The sequence below is a fragment of the Gobio gobio genome (genome assembly GCF_949357685.1).
Source record: "Gobio gobio genome assembly, chromosome: 9".
Classification (NCBI taxonomy): domain Eukaryota; kingdom Metazoa; phylum Chordata; class Actinopteri; order Cypriniformes; family Gobionidae; genus Gobio; species Gobio gobio.
In genome coordinates this window covers 56,426,601-56,443,184 of record NC_137115.1, presented here as the reverse complement: position 1 = coordinate 56,443,184, position 16,584 = coordinate 56,426,601, and the positions used below count along the sequence as shown (strand labels likewise).

General features: G+C 32.4%; 1 protein-coding gene across 1 annotated transcript in view; it reads right to left on the bottom strand.

Moving 5' to 3' along the window:
* The window catches only part of LOC307132048 (collagen and calcium-binding EGF domain-containing protein 1-like), a 36,917-nt gene extending 21,882 nt beyond the window's left edge, over positions 1 to 15,035 (bottom strand). Inside the window, exons 1-2 of the mRNA XM_079826181.1 lie at positions 14,796 to 15,035; positions 14,188 to 14,268 (exon numbers count right to left, since the gene is read on the bottom strand). Coding sequence (XP_079682307.1) covers positions 14,188 to 14,268; positions 14,796 to 14,878 — 164 coding nt within the window. The 5' untranslated portion in view covers positions 14,879 to 15,035. The remainder of the gene's footprint in view (positions 1 to 14,187; positions 14,269 to 14,795) is intronic.
* Positions 15,036 to 16,584: the final 1,549 nt, after the last annotated feature.

Below are 16,584 nucleotides of genomic sequence, written 5' to 3'. Positions count from 1 at the left end.
AGCAAATAGTTAATTTAATAAGGTAAATTAAATCAATAAATGTGTTCATCCAACATAATAAACTTTTATATAAACATAACATTATTAAGTAAACTGCACATTTAAATATTATGTAACAGTGATAAATTCAAATGGTTTGTATTTACTTAAAGAAATGTTGTCAGCTTTACTTGACTTTCTTTTGTTCATATAACTATTGTTATTTGTAAACATTACTCAATATAGTTGCGCGGAACCACTTGACGCTGCTTTTTTGTCATTTTTTTGAGTGAATGGAGTCAGAAAAATCAACTTGTTTTCCCTTTAAATTAATGTATTCCTGTGATCACAGCTGAATTTATCTGTTTAAAAATACAGTAAAAATCATGAACTATTATTACAATGTAAAACAGCTGTTTTCTATGTAAATATATTAATATAATGTATTTATTTCTGTGATCAAAGCTAAATTTATTTGATTAAAATACAGTAAAAATCATGAATTATTACAATGTAAAACAGCTGTTTTTTATGTGAATATATTAATAATAATGTCATTTATTTCTGTGATCAAAGCTGAATCTATTTGATTAAAATACAGTAAAAATCATAAATTATTATTTCAATGTAAAACAGCTGTTTTCTATGTTAATATATTCAAAATGTCATTTATTTCTTTGATCAAAGCTGAATTTATTGGAATAAAATACAGTAAAAATCATGAATTATTATTTCAATGTAAAACAGCTGTTTTCTATGTTAATATATTAAAAATGTCATTTATTTCTGTGATCAAAGCTGAATTTATCTGTTTAAAAATACAGTAAAAATCATGAACTATTATTACAATGTAAAACAGCTGTTTTCTATGTAAATATATTAATATAATGTATTTATTTCTGTGATCAAAGCTAAATTTATTTGATTAAAATACAGTAAAAATCATGAATTATTACAATGTAAAACAGCTGTTTTTTATGTGAATATATTAATAATAATGTCATTTATTTCTGTGATCAAAGCTGAATCTATTTGATTAAAATACAGTAAAAATCATAAATTATTATTTCAATGTAAAACAGCTGTTTTCTATGTTAATATATTCAAAATGTCATTTATTTCTTTGATCAAAGCTGAATTTATTGGAATAAAATACAGTAAAAATCATGAATTATTATTTCAATGTAAAACAGCTGTTTTCTATGTTAATATATTAAAAATGTCATTTATTTCTGTGATCAAAGCTGAATTTATTTGATTAAAATACAGTAAAAATCATAAATTATTATTTCAATGTAAAACAGCTGTTTTCTATGTGAATATATTAAAATGTAATTTATTTCTTTGATCAAAGCTGAATTTATTGGAATAAAATACAGTAAAAATCATGAATTATTATTTCAATGTAAAACAGCTGTTTTCTATGTGAATATATAAAAAATGTCATTTATTTCTGTGATCAAAGCTGAATTTATTGGAATAAAATACAGTAAAAATCATGAATTATTATTTCAATGTAAAACAGCTGTTTTCTATGTTAATATATTAAAATGTAATTTATTTCTGTGATCAAAGCTGAATTTATTTGATTAAAATACAGTAAAAATCATGAATTATTATTTTTAAATTTAAAACAGCTGTTTTATGTAAATATATTAAAATAACAAGGGTTGTCAAAAGATTAATCGCGATTAATCGCATCCAAAATAAAAGTTTGTGTTTACATAATATATGTGTGTGTACTCTGTTAATTATTCTTTATATATAAATACACACACAAGCATGTATATATTTAAGAAATATTTCTATGTATATACTGTATATACATTTATATAATCTATAATATATATAAATATAAATGTTTTATATATAAAATATAAATATATACATGCTTGTGTGTGTATTTATATATAAATAATAATTAACAGTTACAATTAATGTAAACACATACTTTTATTTTGGATGAGATTAATCGCGATTAATCTTTTGACAGCCCTAAAAATAACGTATTTATTTCTGTGATCAAAGCTGAATTTATTTGATTAAAAATACAGTAAAAATCACTAATTATTATTTCAATGTAAAACAGCTGTTTTATGTGAATATATTAAAAATGTCATTTATTTCTGTGATCAAAGCGAAATTTATTTAAATAAATAAAATAATTTAAAAAATCAGCTTTGATGACAGGAATAAATATTATTTTCCTGATATATTCAGATATGAAACAGCAGTTTTACATTGTAATATTCCACTATTTTACAGCAGCTTTTATAACAGGAATACTTTTTTTTGTTTTCCAATGTTTTCACATAGAAAACAGCTCTTAATTATAATAATATTTTGTGATTTTTACTGTATTTTTAATCAAATTCAGCTTCGATCACAGGAATAAATTACATTTTACTATATATTCAGATAGAGAACAGCTGATTTACACTGGAGTAATATTTCATGATTTTTACTGTATATTTGATCAAATAAATTCAGCATTGATGAGCAGAAGAGACTCTTTCAAAAGCATTAAAAATGATCAGCAGTATATCTTGATTTATAAATGTTTGGATTGTTTTCTGCTAAAAACACATCCCTCATTTCTGGTATGAATTACAGTTAAAAACACTGCGGTCTCTGGACAGAGTCGTAACACCATCCACATGAGTCTCTGTTTGTGTCTGTGTTCTGAACTTTTCCACTTAATAACCTCAGAAATAACACCTCCGACATGCCTGTCCGTCCAGACGCTGGTTTGGCAGTGAGACACAAACCACAATATTTCAGCATTTTGTCAGCGAACTCGCGGTGTTGTGAAAGAGCTTTGACTCTCATACAGAGAAAACAATGTTCTCGGATCCAGAACACAGAACTCAGCCACAACAGATCATGAATATTACACATGTTCAAACCCTGTAAATGCAGTAAAGCAGACTGAGAGAAGGAAGAAAGCCAGGTGTGTGTACTATACGCCATGCACATCACAACACAGTCATCCGTACATCATCTAGAGCAGATACTCCTTACATATCAATCATCATATACTGTCTTTATGCCTGTTCAACTTCCCTGTGCCTGAGACTCACATGATCTAGAGCAGCCTTTCTCAAAGTGGGTGCCGCGGCACACTGGGGTGCCCCCTGACTTTGTCAGGGGTGCCGCCCAAAAATTACGTAGGCTAAAAAAAAAAAAAAATGAAATTTCATATATAAAATATATTTTAATTTACATAAATACATTCTTCTTCTTTTTAACCCTTTCGCACGTACGATCACACATTCACACATGTGATTAGAACGGTCAGTGCATCACGTTCATTCAAATGTAAAATCAAATGTGCTTTCGCGTTGGCTTGCACTGAGCCAGAGACAGGCGCGCTCAGACTTGTCATATATCACAACTTTTCAGTGTTTTCAGCCACATAATGTTTATTTTAGGTTTCATACATATACGTACTGAAAAAACAATACATTTATAGTTTGTAAAATACACAATGATGAAAAATGAAGAGGCAAAAATAATCCTTTCCATCAGGGCCGGCTCTGTAAATCTGGGGGCCCTAAGCAGGATAATTTTGGGGCCCTGCCTTGCAGTGAATAATGGAGTATTGCACCGCAAACCAGCAACTGTACACAATCTAACACTTACACATTTCATCTGTATATCTTTTAACATGATTGCCTACAATTATTTTACTGCTTATTAAAGTACACTCACTGAAACAGTAAAAGTAAAGATTATAGATTTGCAAATTTAAGGTCAATTTGTTGTAAACAAATAAATATTAATAATTTAGCATTAACAATATATAGCTAACTTACAACATTAGCCACAGTGGTATGCGGCTCGCTATGCTCTACTGAAGCAGCAGTAGCGTCACCTCCTCCAGCTGTTGAGATTATAATATAATTAATAATAAATACAGTATGCAGAGTAGATAAAACACATTAATTTTAAATTAATATTAAAGTACAATTAGACAACATAGTGAATTATGATTATAAAACTAAATTTTTTATTGGCAAGAGGAAAATCAGCTATGTTGAAGTTGCGCACAAAACTATTCAAAAGAAAGGCAGTGGGAAATATTTACTTAATATTTACTAAATATTTAATCCTGAAATGTTTCTCCACGACCACCAAAATATTTAAGAATGGCTCCTCCTGAGAAAGTGACATTTAGTTTTTTACAATTATGTTAAGGGTAAATTAAAAGAAATCCAATAGAGAGCGATCACATCTAAAATTTTCAGTTGGCCAAATTTAATTTCTTGAATTTTAATTGAATTAAAATGCATCAATTCACATTAATTCAATTTGGCCAACTGAAAAATTTAGATGTGATCGCTCTCTAGAACATTTTCAATTGGGGACCTGCTTTTTTTTACAGTGTTCTTTACTAAAATTTACCACAAATCCATTTTGCTTTTAGGTGTCTTGTATCGATCATCATTCAAAAATGTTTCAGAGAGGACACTGTGTTTTCTTTAGGTTTAAATGGTCTGGGTGATTTAGCTTAACAATATATAAAATATTTCATAATAGTAGGCTATATAGATTAATATTTATTAATAATCTTTAATTGCCTATTCAATTAAGACCATAAGAAAAAGCTTGTATTTAACCGCTTTATTTTAAACTTCATTTTGATTTTGACTGTCAAATGATTGCTCTTTCTCTTCCTATTACTTTCTTTCTCTCGAATGTTCTTAAACTATTTTTTTTATTGTAATAAGCGTCTATTGAGACAAAGATTTTTCGTTTTTTTCTTTCCCAGAACTAGTGTAGGTCATGTAACGTTAACTGTTAAAAAGAAAATACATTCATAGGAGGCGGGTCTGTCTCTACGCGGTCTGTAGCCCAGAGCTGGGGCCGACGGCTGGACCATAGCGCAAGCAATGTTGATTCAGCATAATCGACGGACAGCTAACATTATGCTGCGTTCACACCAAACGCAAATAGAGTGTCTGGAGCGAGTGATTTGATTTCAATGTTAAGTCAATGGAAAGGCGCGTTGACGCGCGTCTAGAGGTCCCGCGGCGCGGAAGGCGCTTTTCGCGCAGTGCGAATGACGCGAATTGAACGTCTTGCGTGATAAACTGCGGCGACGCTGGCGAGTGCAATCTATAGTTAGGGCCCCCTAGTGGCGGCGGGGCCCTAAGCAGCCGCTTAGTTCGCTTATAGGGAGAGCCGGCTCTGCTTTCCATTATAATTAGTTTTATTCATATCAGATACACATTGTGTAAGTAACTTTAAAGTTTACTCTATTCTTCTCCCAGTTCACCTGCCACTTACTTTTATGTATTTTGGGAGAAGTGGATGAATTCACGTCTTGTAAATCCAACAGATCCGATTTTCTGAACTGCGCCTGCGGCGGCGATGGCGGCGCCCATCGTGCATACAGCTCAACTAACGCGATCGTTTTAAAGGTGTTTAAACGACAAAACACTTCCACTTGTATATATTTGACAATCGGAATATCAGATATTTCAGGCCATATCTAACAAATTTGTGAATATTTTGAATAAAAAAGGAAAAATGACATAAAAGTCCGGCTTGTGTGAGCGTGTATGTGCGCTGCATGCGCGCATGTAGATCTTTCTCCATCTCTCGTTGCGGATTATTTTTGTGTGTGTGTGGGTGTATGTGGGTGTGTGTGCATGCGCATATGGCACGGATGAAAACAAGCACTATATGGAAAAACATTCCTGCTTATCTCTGGTGCATGGAACATGGATCTTTTTCTTATCGTATTGTATCTCATTTTATTTATTTTTGTTATGTCTGCCTCTTTTTATTTTATTTTAACTGCATCCTGCACTTCAGTTTAGTTCTCCTGGTCAGGATTTGTTGTTGGGTTCCTGTATTGTGCGGTCCACCTCTTACGGTTTTATGGCATTTGTGTCTCTGATTAATTATTTTGTGAATTACTTTGCAAACCTGTGTTTTTAAAGGTGCTATAAAGTTGCTATAAATTTGTTATTATTATTGTTATTTACAGTTCGTATTATGCTCTGTTCATTACTGTCCTGTCTAAATAAACAGGACATTTGCATTTAAATTTGGGTTATGCAGTGTTTTTAAATTATATTTTAAACTGGGGTGCCTTGAAATTTTATGCACTTTTGAAAGGTGCCCTGACTGAAAAAAGTTTGAGAAAGGCTGATCTAGAGTCACATGATTATCCATAACGCCAAACACACCATGTCATACAGAAACAAACAGTGTTGCAAAGATTTTACAAACACTTCCAGTTCTCATGAAACATGTATGATGATGTATGAAGCATGTATGAAGCATGTATGATGTTGTATGATGATGTATGAATCATGTATGATGTTGTATGATGACATATGAAGCATGTATGAAGCATATATGATGATGTATGATGAAGCATGTATGAAACATGTATGATGTTGTATGATGATGTATGAATCATGTATGATGTTGTATGATGACATATGAAGCATGTATGAAGCATATATGATGATGTATGATGAAGCATGTATGAAACATGTATGATGTTGTATGATGTATGAATCATGTATGATGTTGTATGATGACATATGAAGCATGTATGAAGCATATATGATGATGTATGATGAAGCATGTATGAATCATGTATGATGTTGTATGATGACATATGAAGCATGTATGAAGCATATATGATGATGTATGATGAAGCATGTATGAAACATGTATGATGTTGTATGGTGATGTATGAAGCATGTATGATGATGTATGAAGCATGTATGATGATGTATGAAGCATGTATGATGATGTATGAAGCATGTATGAAACATGTATGATGCATGTATGATGATGTATGGTGACATATGAAACATGTATGATGCATGTATGATGATGTATGGTGACATATGAAGCATCTATGAAACATGTATGATGATGTATGAAGCATGAATGATAATGTATGAAGCATGTATGATGATATATCAAGCATGTATGATGATGTATGAAGCATGAATGATGATGTATAAAGCATGCATGAAACATGAATGATGATGTATGAAGAATGAATGATGATTATCAAGCATGAATGATGATGTATGAAGCATGAATGATAATGTATGAAGCATGTATGATGATTATCAAGCATGTATGATGATGTTTGAAGCCTGAATGATAATGTATGAAGCATGTATGATGATATATCAAGCATGTATGATGATGTATGAAGCATGAATGATGATGTATAAAGCATGCATGAAACATGAATGATGATGTATGAAGAATGAATGATGAATGATGATGTATGAAGAATGAATGATGAATGATGATGTATGAAGCATGAATGATGTATGAAGCATGTATGAAGCATGTATGAAGCAATAAACATGATGTATGAAGCATGTTTGAAGATATATGATGTTGTATGATGATGTATGAAGCATGTATGATGTTGTATGATGATGTATGAAGCATGTATGATGATGTATGAAGCATGTATGATGTTGTATGATGGTATATGAAGTATGTATGAAGCATGTATGAAGCATGTATGAAGCATGTATGAAGCATGTATGAAACATGTATGATGATGTATGAAGCATGTATGATGTTGTATGATGGTCTATGAAGTATGTATGAAGCATGTATGAAGCATGTATGAAACATGTATGATGATGTATGAAACATGTATGAAGCATGTATGAAACATGTAGGATGACGTATGAAGCATGTATGAAACATGTAGGATGACGTATGAAGCATCTATGAAACATGTGTGATGATGTATGATGCATGTATGAAGCATATATGACGATGTAGGAGGATGAATGAAGAATGTATGATGATGTATTAAGCATGTATGAGGATGTATTAAGCATGTATGAGGATGTATGAAACATATATGATTATGTATGATGATGAATGAAGCATGTATGATGACATATGGACCATCTATGAAACATGCATGATGATGTATGAAGCATGAATGATGATGAATGAAGCATGTATGAGGATGTATGAAGCATATATGATGATGTATGATGATGAATGAAGCATGTATGAGGATGTATGAAGCATATATGATGATGTATGATGATGAATGAAGCATGTATGATGATGTATGATGACATATGGACCATCTATGAAACATGCATGATGATGTATGAAGCATGAATGATGATGTATTAAGCATGTATGAGGATGTATGAAGCATATATGATGATGAATGAAGCATGTATGAGGATGTATGATGAAGCATGTATGAAGCATTTATGATGATGTATGATGAAGCATGTATGATGATGAATGAAGCATGAATGATGATGTATGAAGCATATGTGATGATGTATGAAACATGCATGATGATGTATGAAGCATGAATGATGATGTATGAAGCATGTATGAGGATGTGTGAAGCATGTATGAGGATGTGTGAAGCATGTATGATGATGTATGAAGCATGTATGAGGATGTATGAAGCATATATGATGATGTAATGAAGCATGTATGAGGATGTATGAAGCATGTATGAAGCTCATATGATGATGTAATGAAGCATTTATGAGGATGTATGAAGCATATATGATGATGTAATGAAGCATGTATGAGGATGTATGAAGCATGAATGATGATGTATGAAGCATGTATGAAGCTCATATGATGATGTAATGAAGCATTTATGAGGATGTATGAAGCATATATGATGATGTATGAAACATGCATGATGATGTATGAAGCATGAATGATGATGTATGAAGCATGTATGAGGATGTATGAAGCATATATGATGATGTAATGAAGCATGTATGATAATGAATGAAGCATTTATGAGGATGTATGATGAAGCATGTATGAAGCATTTATGATGTTGCATGATGTATGAAGCATGTATGATGATGAATGAAGCATGTATGAAACATGTATGATGATGTATGAAGCATGTATGAAACAAGTATGATGATGTATGAAGCATGAATGATGATGTATGAAGCATATGTGATGATGTATGAAGATGATGTATGAAACATGAATGATGATGTATGAAGCATGTATGATGATGTATGATGATGTATGAAGATGATGTATGAAACATGCATGATGATGTATAAAGCATGAATGAAACATGTATGATGATGTATGAAGATGATGTATGAAACATGTATGATGATGGTGTATGAAACATGTATGATGATATATGAAGCCTGAATGATGATGTATGAAGCATGAATGAAACATGTATGATGATATATGAAGCCTGAATGATGATGTATGAAGCATAAATGAAACATGTATGATGATATATGAAGCCTGAATGATGTATGAAGCATGAATGAAACATGTATAAAGATGTATGAAGATGATGTATGAAACATGCATGATGATGTATGAAGCATGAATGAAACATGTATGATGATGTATGAAGCCTGAATGATTATGTATGAAGCATGAATGAAACATGTATAAAGATGTATGAAGATGATGTATGAAACATGCATGATGATGTATGAAGCATGAATGAAACATGTATGATGATATATGAAGCCTGAATGATGATGTTTGAAGCATGAATGAAACATGTATGATCATGTATGAAGATGATGTATGAAACATGTATGATGATGATGTATGAAACATGCATGATGATATATGAAGCCTGAATGATGTATGAAGCATGAATGAAACATGTATGATGATGTGTGAAGATGATGTATGAAACATGCATGATGATGTATGAAGCATGAATGAAACATGTATGATGATGTATGAAGCATGAATGAAACATGTATGATGATGTATGAAGATGATGTATGAAACATGCATGATGATGTATGAAGCATGAATGAAACATGCATGATGATGTATAAAGCATGAATGAAACATGCATGATGATGTATGAAGCATGAATGAAACATGTATGATGATGAATGAAGCATGAATGAAACATGTATGATGACGTATGAAGCATGAATGATGACGTATGAAGCAAGTATGATGATGTATGAAGCGTGTATGATGACGTATGAAGCATGTATGATGACGTATGAAACAAGTATGATGATGTATGAAACATGTAAGATGATGTATGAAGCATGAATGATGATGTATGAAGCAAGTATGATGATGTATGAAGCGTGTATGAAGCATGTATGATGATGTATGAAGCATGAATGATGATGAATGAAGCGTGTATGTTGATGTATGAAGCATGAATGAAACATGTATGATGATGTATGAAGCAAGTATGATGATGTATGAAACATGTAAGATGACGTATGAAGCGTGTATGATGATGAATGAAGCGTGAATGATGATGTATGAAGCATGAATGATGATGTATGAAGCGTGTATGTTGATGTATGAAGCATGAATGATGATGTATGAAACGTAAGATGATGTATGAAGCATGAATGATGATGTATGAAACGTAAGATGATGTATGAAGCATGAATGATGATGTATGAAACGTAAGATGATGTATGAAGCATGTATGATGATGTATGAAGCATGAATGATGATGTATGAAACGTAAGATGATGTATGAAGCATGAATGATGATGTATGAAACGTAAGATGATGTATGAAGCATGAATGATGATGTATGAAACGTAAGATGATGTATGAAGCATGAATGATGATGTATGAAACGTAAGATGATGTATGAAGCATGAATGATGATGTATGAAACGTAAGATGATGTATGAAGCATGAATGATGATGTATGAAACGTAAGATGATGTATGAAGCATGAATGATGATGTATGAAACGTAAGATGATGTATGAAGCATGTATGATGATGTATGAAGCATGAATGATGATGTATGAAGCATGAATGATGATGTATGAAGCATGAATGATGAATGATGATGTATGAAGCATGAATGATGATGTATGAAGCATGAATGATGATGTATGAAGCATGAATGATGATGTATGAAGCGTGTATGATGATGATGTATGAAGCATGAATGATGATGTATGAAGCGTGTATGATGATGATGTATGAAGCATGAATGATGATGTATGAAGCGTGTATGATGATGATGTATGAAGCATGAATGATGATGTATGAAGTGTGTATGATGATGATGTATGAAGCATGAATGATAATGTATGAAGCGTGTATGATGATGATGTATGAAGCATGAATGATGATGTATGAAGCGTGTATGATGATGATGTATGAAGCATGAATGATGATGTATGAAGCGTGTATGATGATGATGTATGAAGCATGAATGATGATGTATGAAGCATGAATGTATGAAGCATGAATGATGATGTATGAAGCATGAATGATGATGTATGAAGCGTGTATGATGATGATGTATGAAGCATGAATGATGATGTATGAAGCGTGTATGATGATGTATGAAGCATGAATGATGATGATGTATGAAACATGTAAGATGATGTATGAAGCATGAATGATGATGTATGAAGCGTGTATGATGATGTATGAAGCATGTATGATGATGTTTGAAGCGTGAATGATGATGTATGAAGCGTGTATGATAATGTATGAAGCATGTATGATGATGTATGAAGCGTGTATGATGATGTATGAAGCGTGTATGATGATGTATGAAGCATGTATGATGATGTATGAAGCATGAATGATGATGTATGAAGCATGTATGATGATGTATGAAGCATGTATGATGATGTATGAAGCATGTATGATGAATGATGATGTATGAAGCATGTATGATGATGTATGAAGAAACATGTATGATGATGTATGAAGCATGTATGATGATGTATGAAGCATGTATGATGATGTATGAAGCATGTATAGATCTGCTCTGACGAATATATCGGTATAGCCTTGGTGGTAAGAGGAAGAACCGTGTAGATCCGCTCTGACGGTCGAACAAAGTAAGGGTAATGTTTAAATGCACAGTTACCTGACAAATATTTTTTGAGTGCTCGCTCTGGTGCGAGGAAGACCCGTTTAGATCTGCTCTGGCGGGTAAAACATCTAGAACACCCTCAAGTTAGGCCAAGAAGATTTGTCTGTAAGGGTACTGTCTAAACGCACAGTTACCTGACAAATATTTTTAAAGTAAACCTGACTCTCCATTTTCTTCCACCCCAGATAGGATTTCATCTTTATTTTTATCTCCTTTTAATTTCCTTTTAATTCCTTTTATAACTATTATACTATATATATTTTCATTTTATTCACTTTACTTATAACTATTTTAACTTCATTTCTGTGTAAAGCACTTTGAATTGCCACTGTGTATGAAATGTGCTATACAAATAAACTTGCCTTGCCTTGCCTTGCCATGTATGATGATGTATGAAGCATGTATGATGATGTATGAAGCATGTAAGATGATGTATGAAGCATGTATGATGATGTATGAAGCGTGTATGTTGATGTATGAAGCATGAATGAAACATGTATGATGACGTATGAAGCAAGTATGATGATGTATGAAACATGTATGATGATGTATGAAGCATGTATGATGATGTATGAAGCATGTAAGATGATGTATGAAGCATGTATGATGATGTATGAAGCATGTATGATGATGTATGAAGCATGTAAGATGATGTATGAAGCATGTATGATGATGTATGAAGCATGTATGATGATGTATGAAGCATGTAAGATGATGTATGAAGCATGTATGATGATGTATGAAGCATGTATGATGATGTATGAAGCATGTAAGATGATGTATGAAGCATGTATGAGAATGTATGAAGCATGTATGATGATGTATGAAGCGTGTAAGATGATGTATGAAGCGTGTATGATGATGTATGAAGCATGTATGATGATTTATGAAGCGTGTATGATGATGTATGAAGCATGTATGATGATGTATGAAGCATGTATGATGATGTATGAAGCATGTATGATGATGTATGAAGCATGTATGATGATGTATGAAGCGTGTATGATAATGTATGAAGCATGTAAGATGATGTATGAAGCATGTATGATGATGTATGAAGCGTGTATGATGATGAATGAAACATGTATGATGATGTATGAAGCGTGTATGATGATGTATGAAGCGTGTATGATGATGTATGAAACATGTATGATGATGTATGAAACATGTAAGATGATGTATGAAGCATGTATGATGATGTATGAAACATGTAAGATGATGTATGAAGCATGTAAGATGATGTATGAAGCATGTAAGATGATGTATGAAGCATGTAAGATGATGTATGAAGCATGTATGATGATGTATGAAGCATGTAAGATGATGTATGAAGCATGTAAGATGATGTATGAAACATGTAAGATGATGTATGAAGCATGTATGATGATGTATGAAGCATGTAAGATGATGTATGAAGCATGTAAGATGATGTATGAAGCATGTAAGATGAAGTATGAAGCATGTAAGATGATGTATGAAACATGTATGATGATGTATGAAGCATGTATGATGATGTATGAAGCATGTATGATGATGTATGAAGCATGTATGATGATGTATGATGATGTATGATGATGTATGAAGCATGTATGATGATGTATGAAGCATGTAAGATGATGTATGAAGCATGTATGATGATGTATGAAGCATGTAAGATGATGTATGAAGCATGTAAGATGATGTATGAAACATGTAAGATGATGTATGAAGCATGTATGATGATGTATGAAGCATGTAAGATGATGTATGAAGCATGTAAGATGATGTATGAAGCATGTAAGATGAAGTATGAAGCATGTAAGATGATGTATGAAGCATGTAAGATGATGTATGAAGCATGTAAGATGATGTATGAAACATGTATGATGATGTATGAAGCATGTATGATGATGTATGAAGCATGTATGATGATGTATGAAGCATGTATGATGATGTATGATGATGTATGATGATGTATGAAGCATGTATGATGATGTATGAAGCATGTAAGATGATGTATGAAGCATGTAAGATGATGTATGAAGCATGTAAGATGATGTATGAAGCATGTAAGATGATGTATGAAACATGTAAGATGATGTATGAAGCATGTAAGATGATGTATGAAGCATGTAAGATGATGTATGAAGCATGTATGATGATGTATGAAGCATGTATGATGATGTATGAAGCATGTATGATGATGTATGATGATGTATGAAGCGTGTATGATGATGTATGAAGCATGTATGATGATGTATGAAGCATGTATGATGATGTATGATGATGTATGAAGCATGTATGATGATGTATGAAGCATGTAAGATGATGTATGATGATGTATGAAGCGTGTACCTGAGACAGATGGTTTTCTGACCTCCAGCTCTCAAACACGGATACTCCACCGTCAGCATCTTATTCTCTGGACAATCCGCTCTGCAAGAGAAACAGAGAGGAAGAGAAGAAGCGATTCCCAAAGAAACACACACACACACACACACACAGTTTTTTGCAACCTACCATTGTACAATGATTGTCTTGTATTCTCGTGGTAACTCAATAAATGCATGATAGAGAAAGATTATGAGACAAATGACAGGAACCAGAGACCCAGAAGAGCCGCTTTACCGATCAAAGCATTTTTGTGAGTATTAATGTCTCTCATAAAAATGAAATCACATTAGAACTGAAGAATCAAATCATTTCGCTTTAAATCAACTTGGATCAGTGACACTTTACAATGAACAATACCTCTACAGCAATTATTAATCTCAACATTTACAAAAGTGGTATCTGTTGAAACTTACATGAACGTCCATTCAACATGTTTTATAATATGAACAAATGCTGTAAGAATATGTTACTCAGCTCATCGTTAGTTTATGCAAATGAGAGCTTAGCGTGGAGTGTTAATAACTGTGAGATGACACGCACAGATGAGAAACAGATGCACAAACACTCACTGCGAGGCGTCAGACGCGTCCACGCCGCGCGTCCACAGAAACACGCACAAGACGCCAAATGTTGCGCGCAAAAGTCGCGTCATTTCACTCCGGGATCCACTGTCGCGGTGACTCCACGCGTCCCACAAGACTGCAGAACTTAGGCAAATAAAGAAAAAAAGTCCAGTTCAGTCTGTCATCTCTCAGCTGTACGCGCGCGCGCTCCCGAGGCAAACTCTCTGCCGCTGAGCGCGTGAGTGTGAGTGAGTGAGCGCGCACTCATCTACACTTCAGCACAGATGAAGCTCCGCCTCTTCCACACACCTTAACACTGTGCAGCTCATGAATAATTCAGTGCCTCATTTACATTTAAACATTAGTGTAGAAGTTAATATCAGTTCTTGCAATATTGGACTGTCTATAACTATAACAGAATGTGAATAAATAATCACATTAAATCCACTAATGCATTTTTCCATATACAGAAATGTGTATCCTGATAATATTTCATAACACACCAGCATTAAACTCACAGAAATACATATTTCTGGTTTTCCTCGCTGTAAAACGGGAAATTTGCAGTTATTAGAACCTGATCATTAATAATTGGTTAGGTTTGTTCATTATACTGCTATATTTCATGGGTTTTTTTTCTTGATTAAAATTAGTTAAATGACAAATACTTTTATTGCACTTAATATTGGTGAATAAATCAGATATTTATTATCACAATTCCTGTCTGAGATCGAAATAATTTATTTAAACGGATCAAATTCACATTTGACATTTTCAAGATAAATTATCAAACAGAATGTTCAAGATTTAACATGTTGTTAAATTTTTTTAACAGTATTTAACATTTCGCTAACAGTATTTAGCATTTTGATAAAAAAATGTAACATGATGCTAGCATTAACTAGCATTTTGCTACCGTTTTAACACATTGTTAACATTATTTAACAATTTTGCTAACATGTTTAACATATTGATAGCAGTAATTCATATTTTGCAAGCATGATTTAGCAATGTTGCTAACATGTTTTAACATTTCGCTAGCATGAATTAGCATTTTGCCAGCATGTTTTTAACAATTGTTAGCATTGATTTGTATGTTTGCTAACAATTTTAATTTCCAAGCAAAAAAAACATGTCGTTAACAGTATTTAGCATTTGTTGCACATTTTTTTAACATGATGCTAACATTAACTAGCATTTTACTACTATGTTTTAACATAAATTGTTAACATTATGTAACAATTTGCTAACATGTTTTAACATTGTTATCACTAATTAGTAGCTTGCAAGCATGATTTATCATGTCGTTAGCATGAATTAGCATATTGATAACATGTTTTTAACATGTTTTAACATATTGCTAGCATTACTTAGCCTGTTGCTAGCCTGTTTTACCATGTCGTTAGCATGAATTAGCATGTTTTTAGTAATTGTTAGCATTAATTAGCATGTTTGCTAACATATTAATTTCCAAGCAAAAAACATGTCGCTAACAGTATTTAGATGCTGCTGAGATTTTTTAGTATGATGCTAGCATTAACTAGCATTTTGCTTCTGTTTTAACACATTGTTAACATTATTTAACAATTTGCTAACATGTTTTAACATATTGTTAACATTAATTAGTATTTTGCTAGCATGATTTAACAATGTTGCTAACATGTTTTAACATGTTACTAGCATGAATTAACATGCTGCTAGAATGTTTAAAAATTAATTAGCATGTTTCCTAACATGTTTTAACATATTGCTAGCATTATTTACCCTGTTGTTAGCCTGTTTTAACATTTTGTTA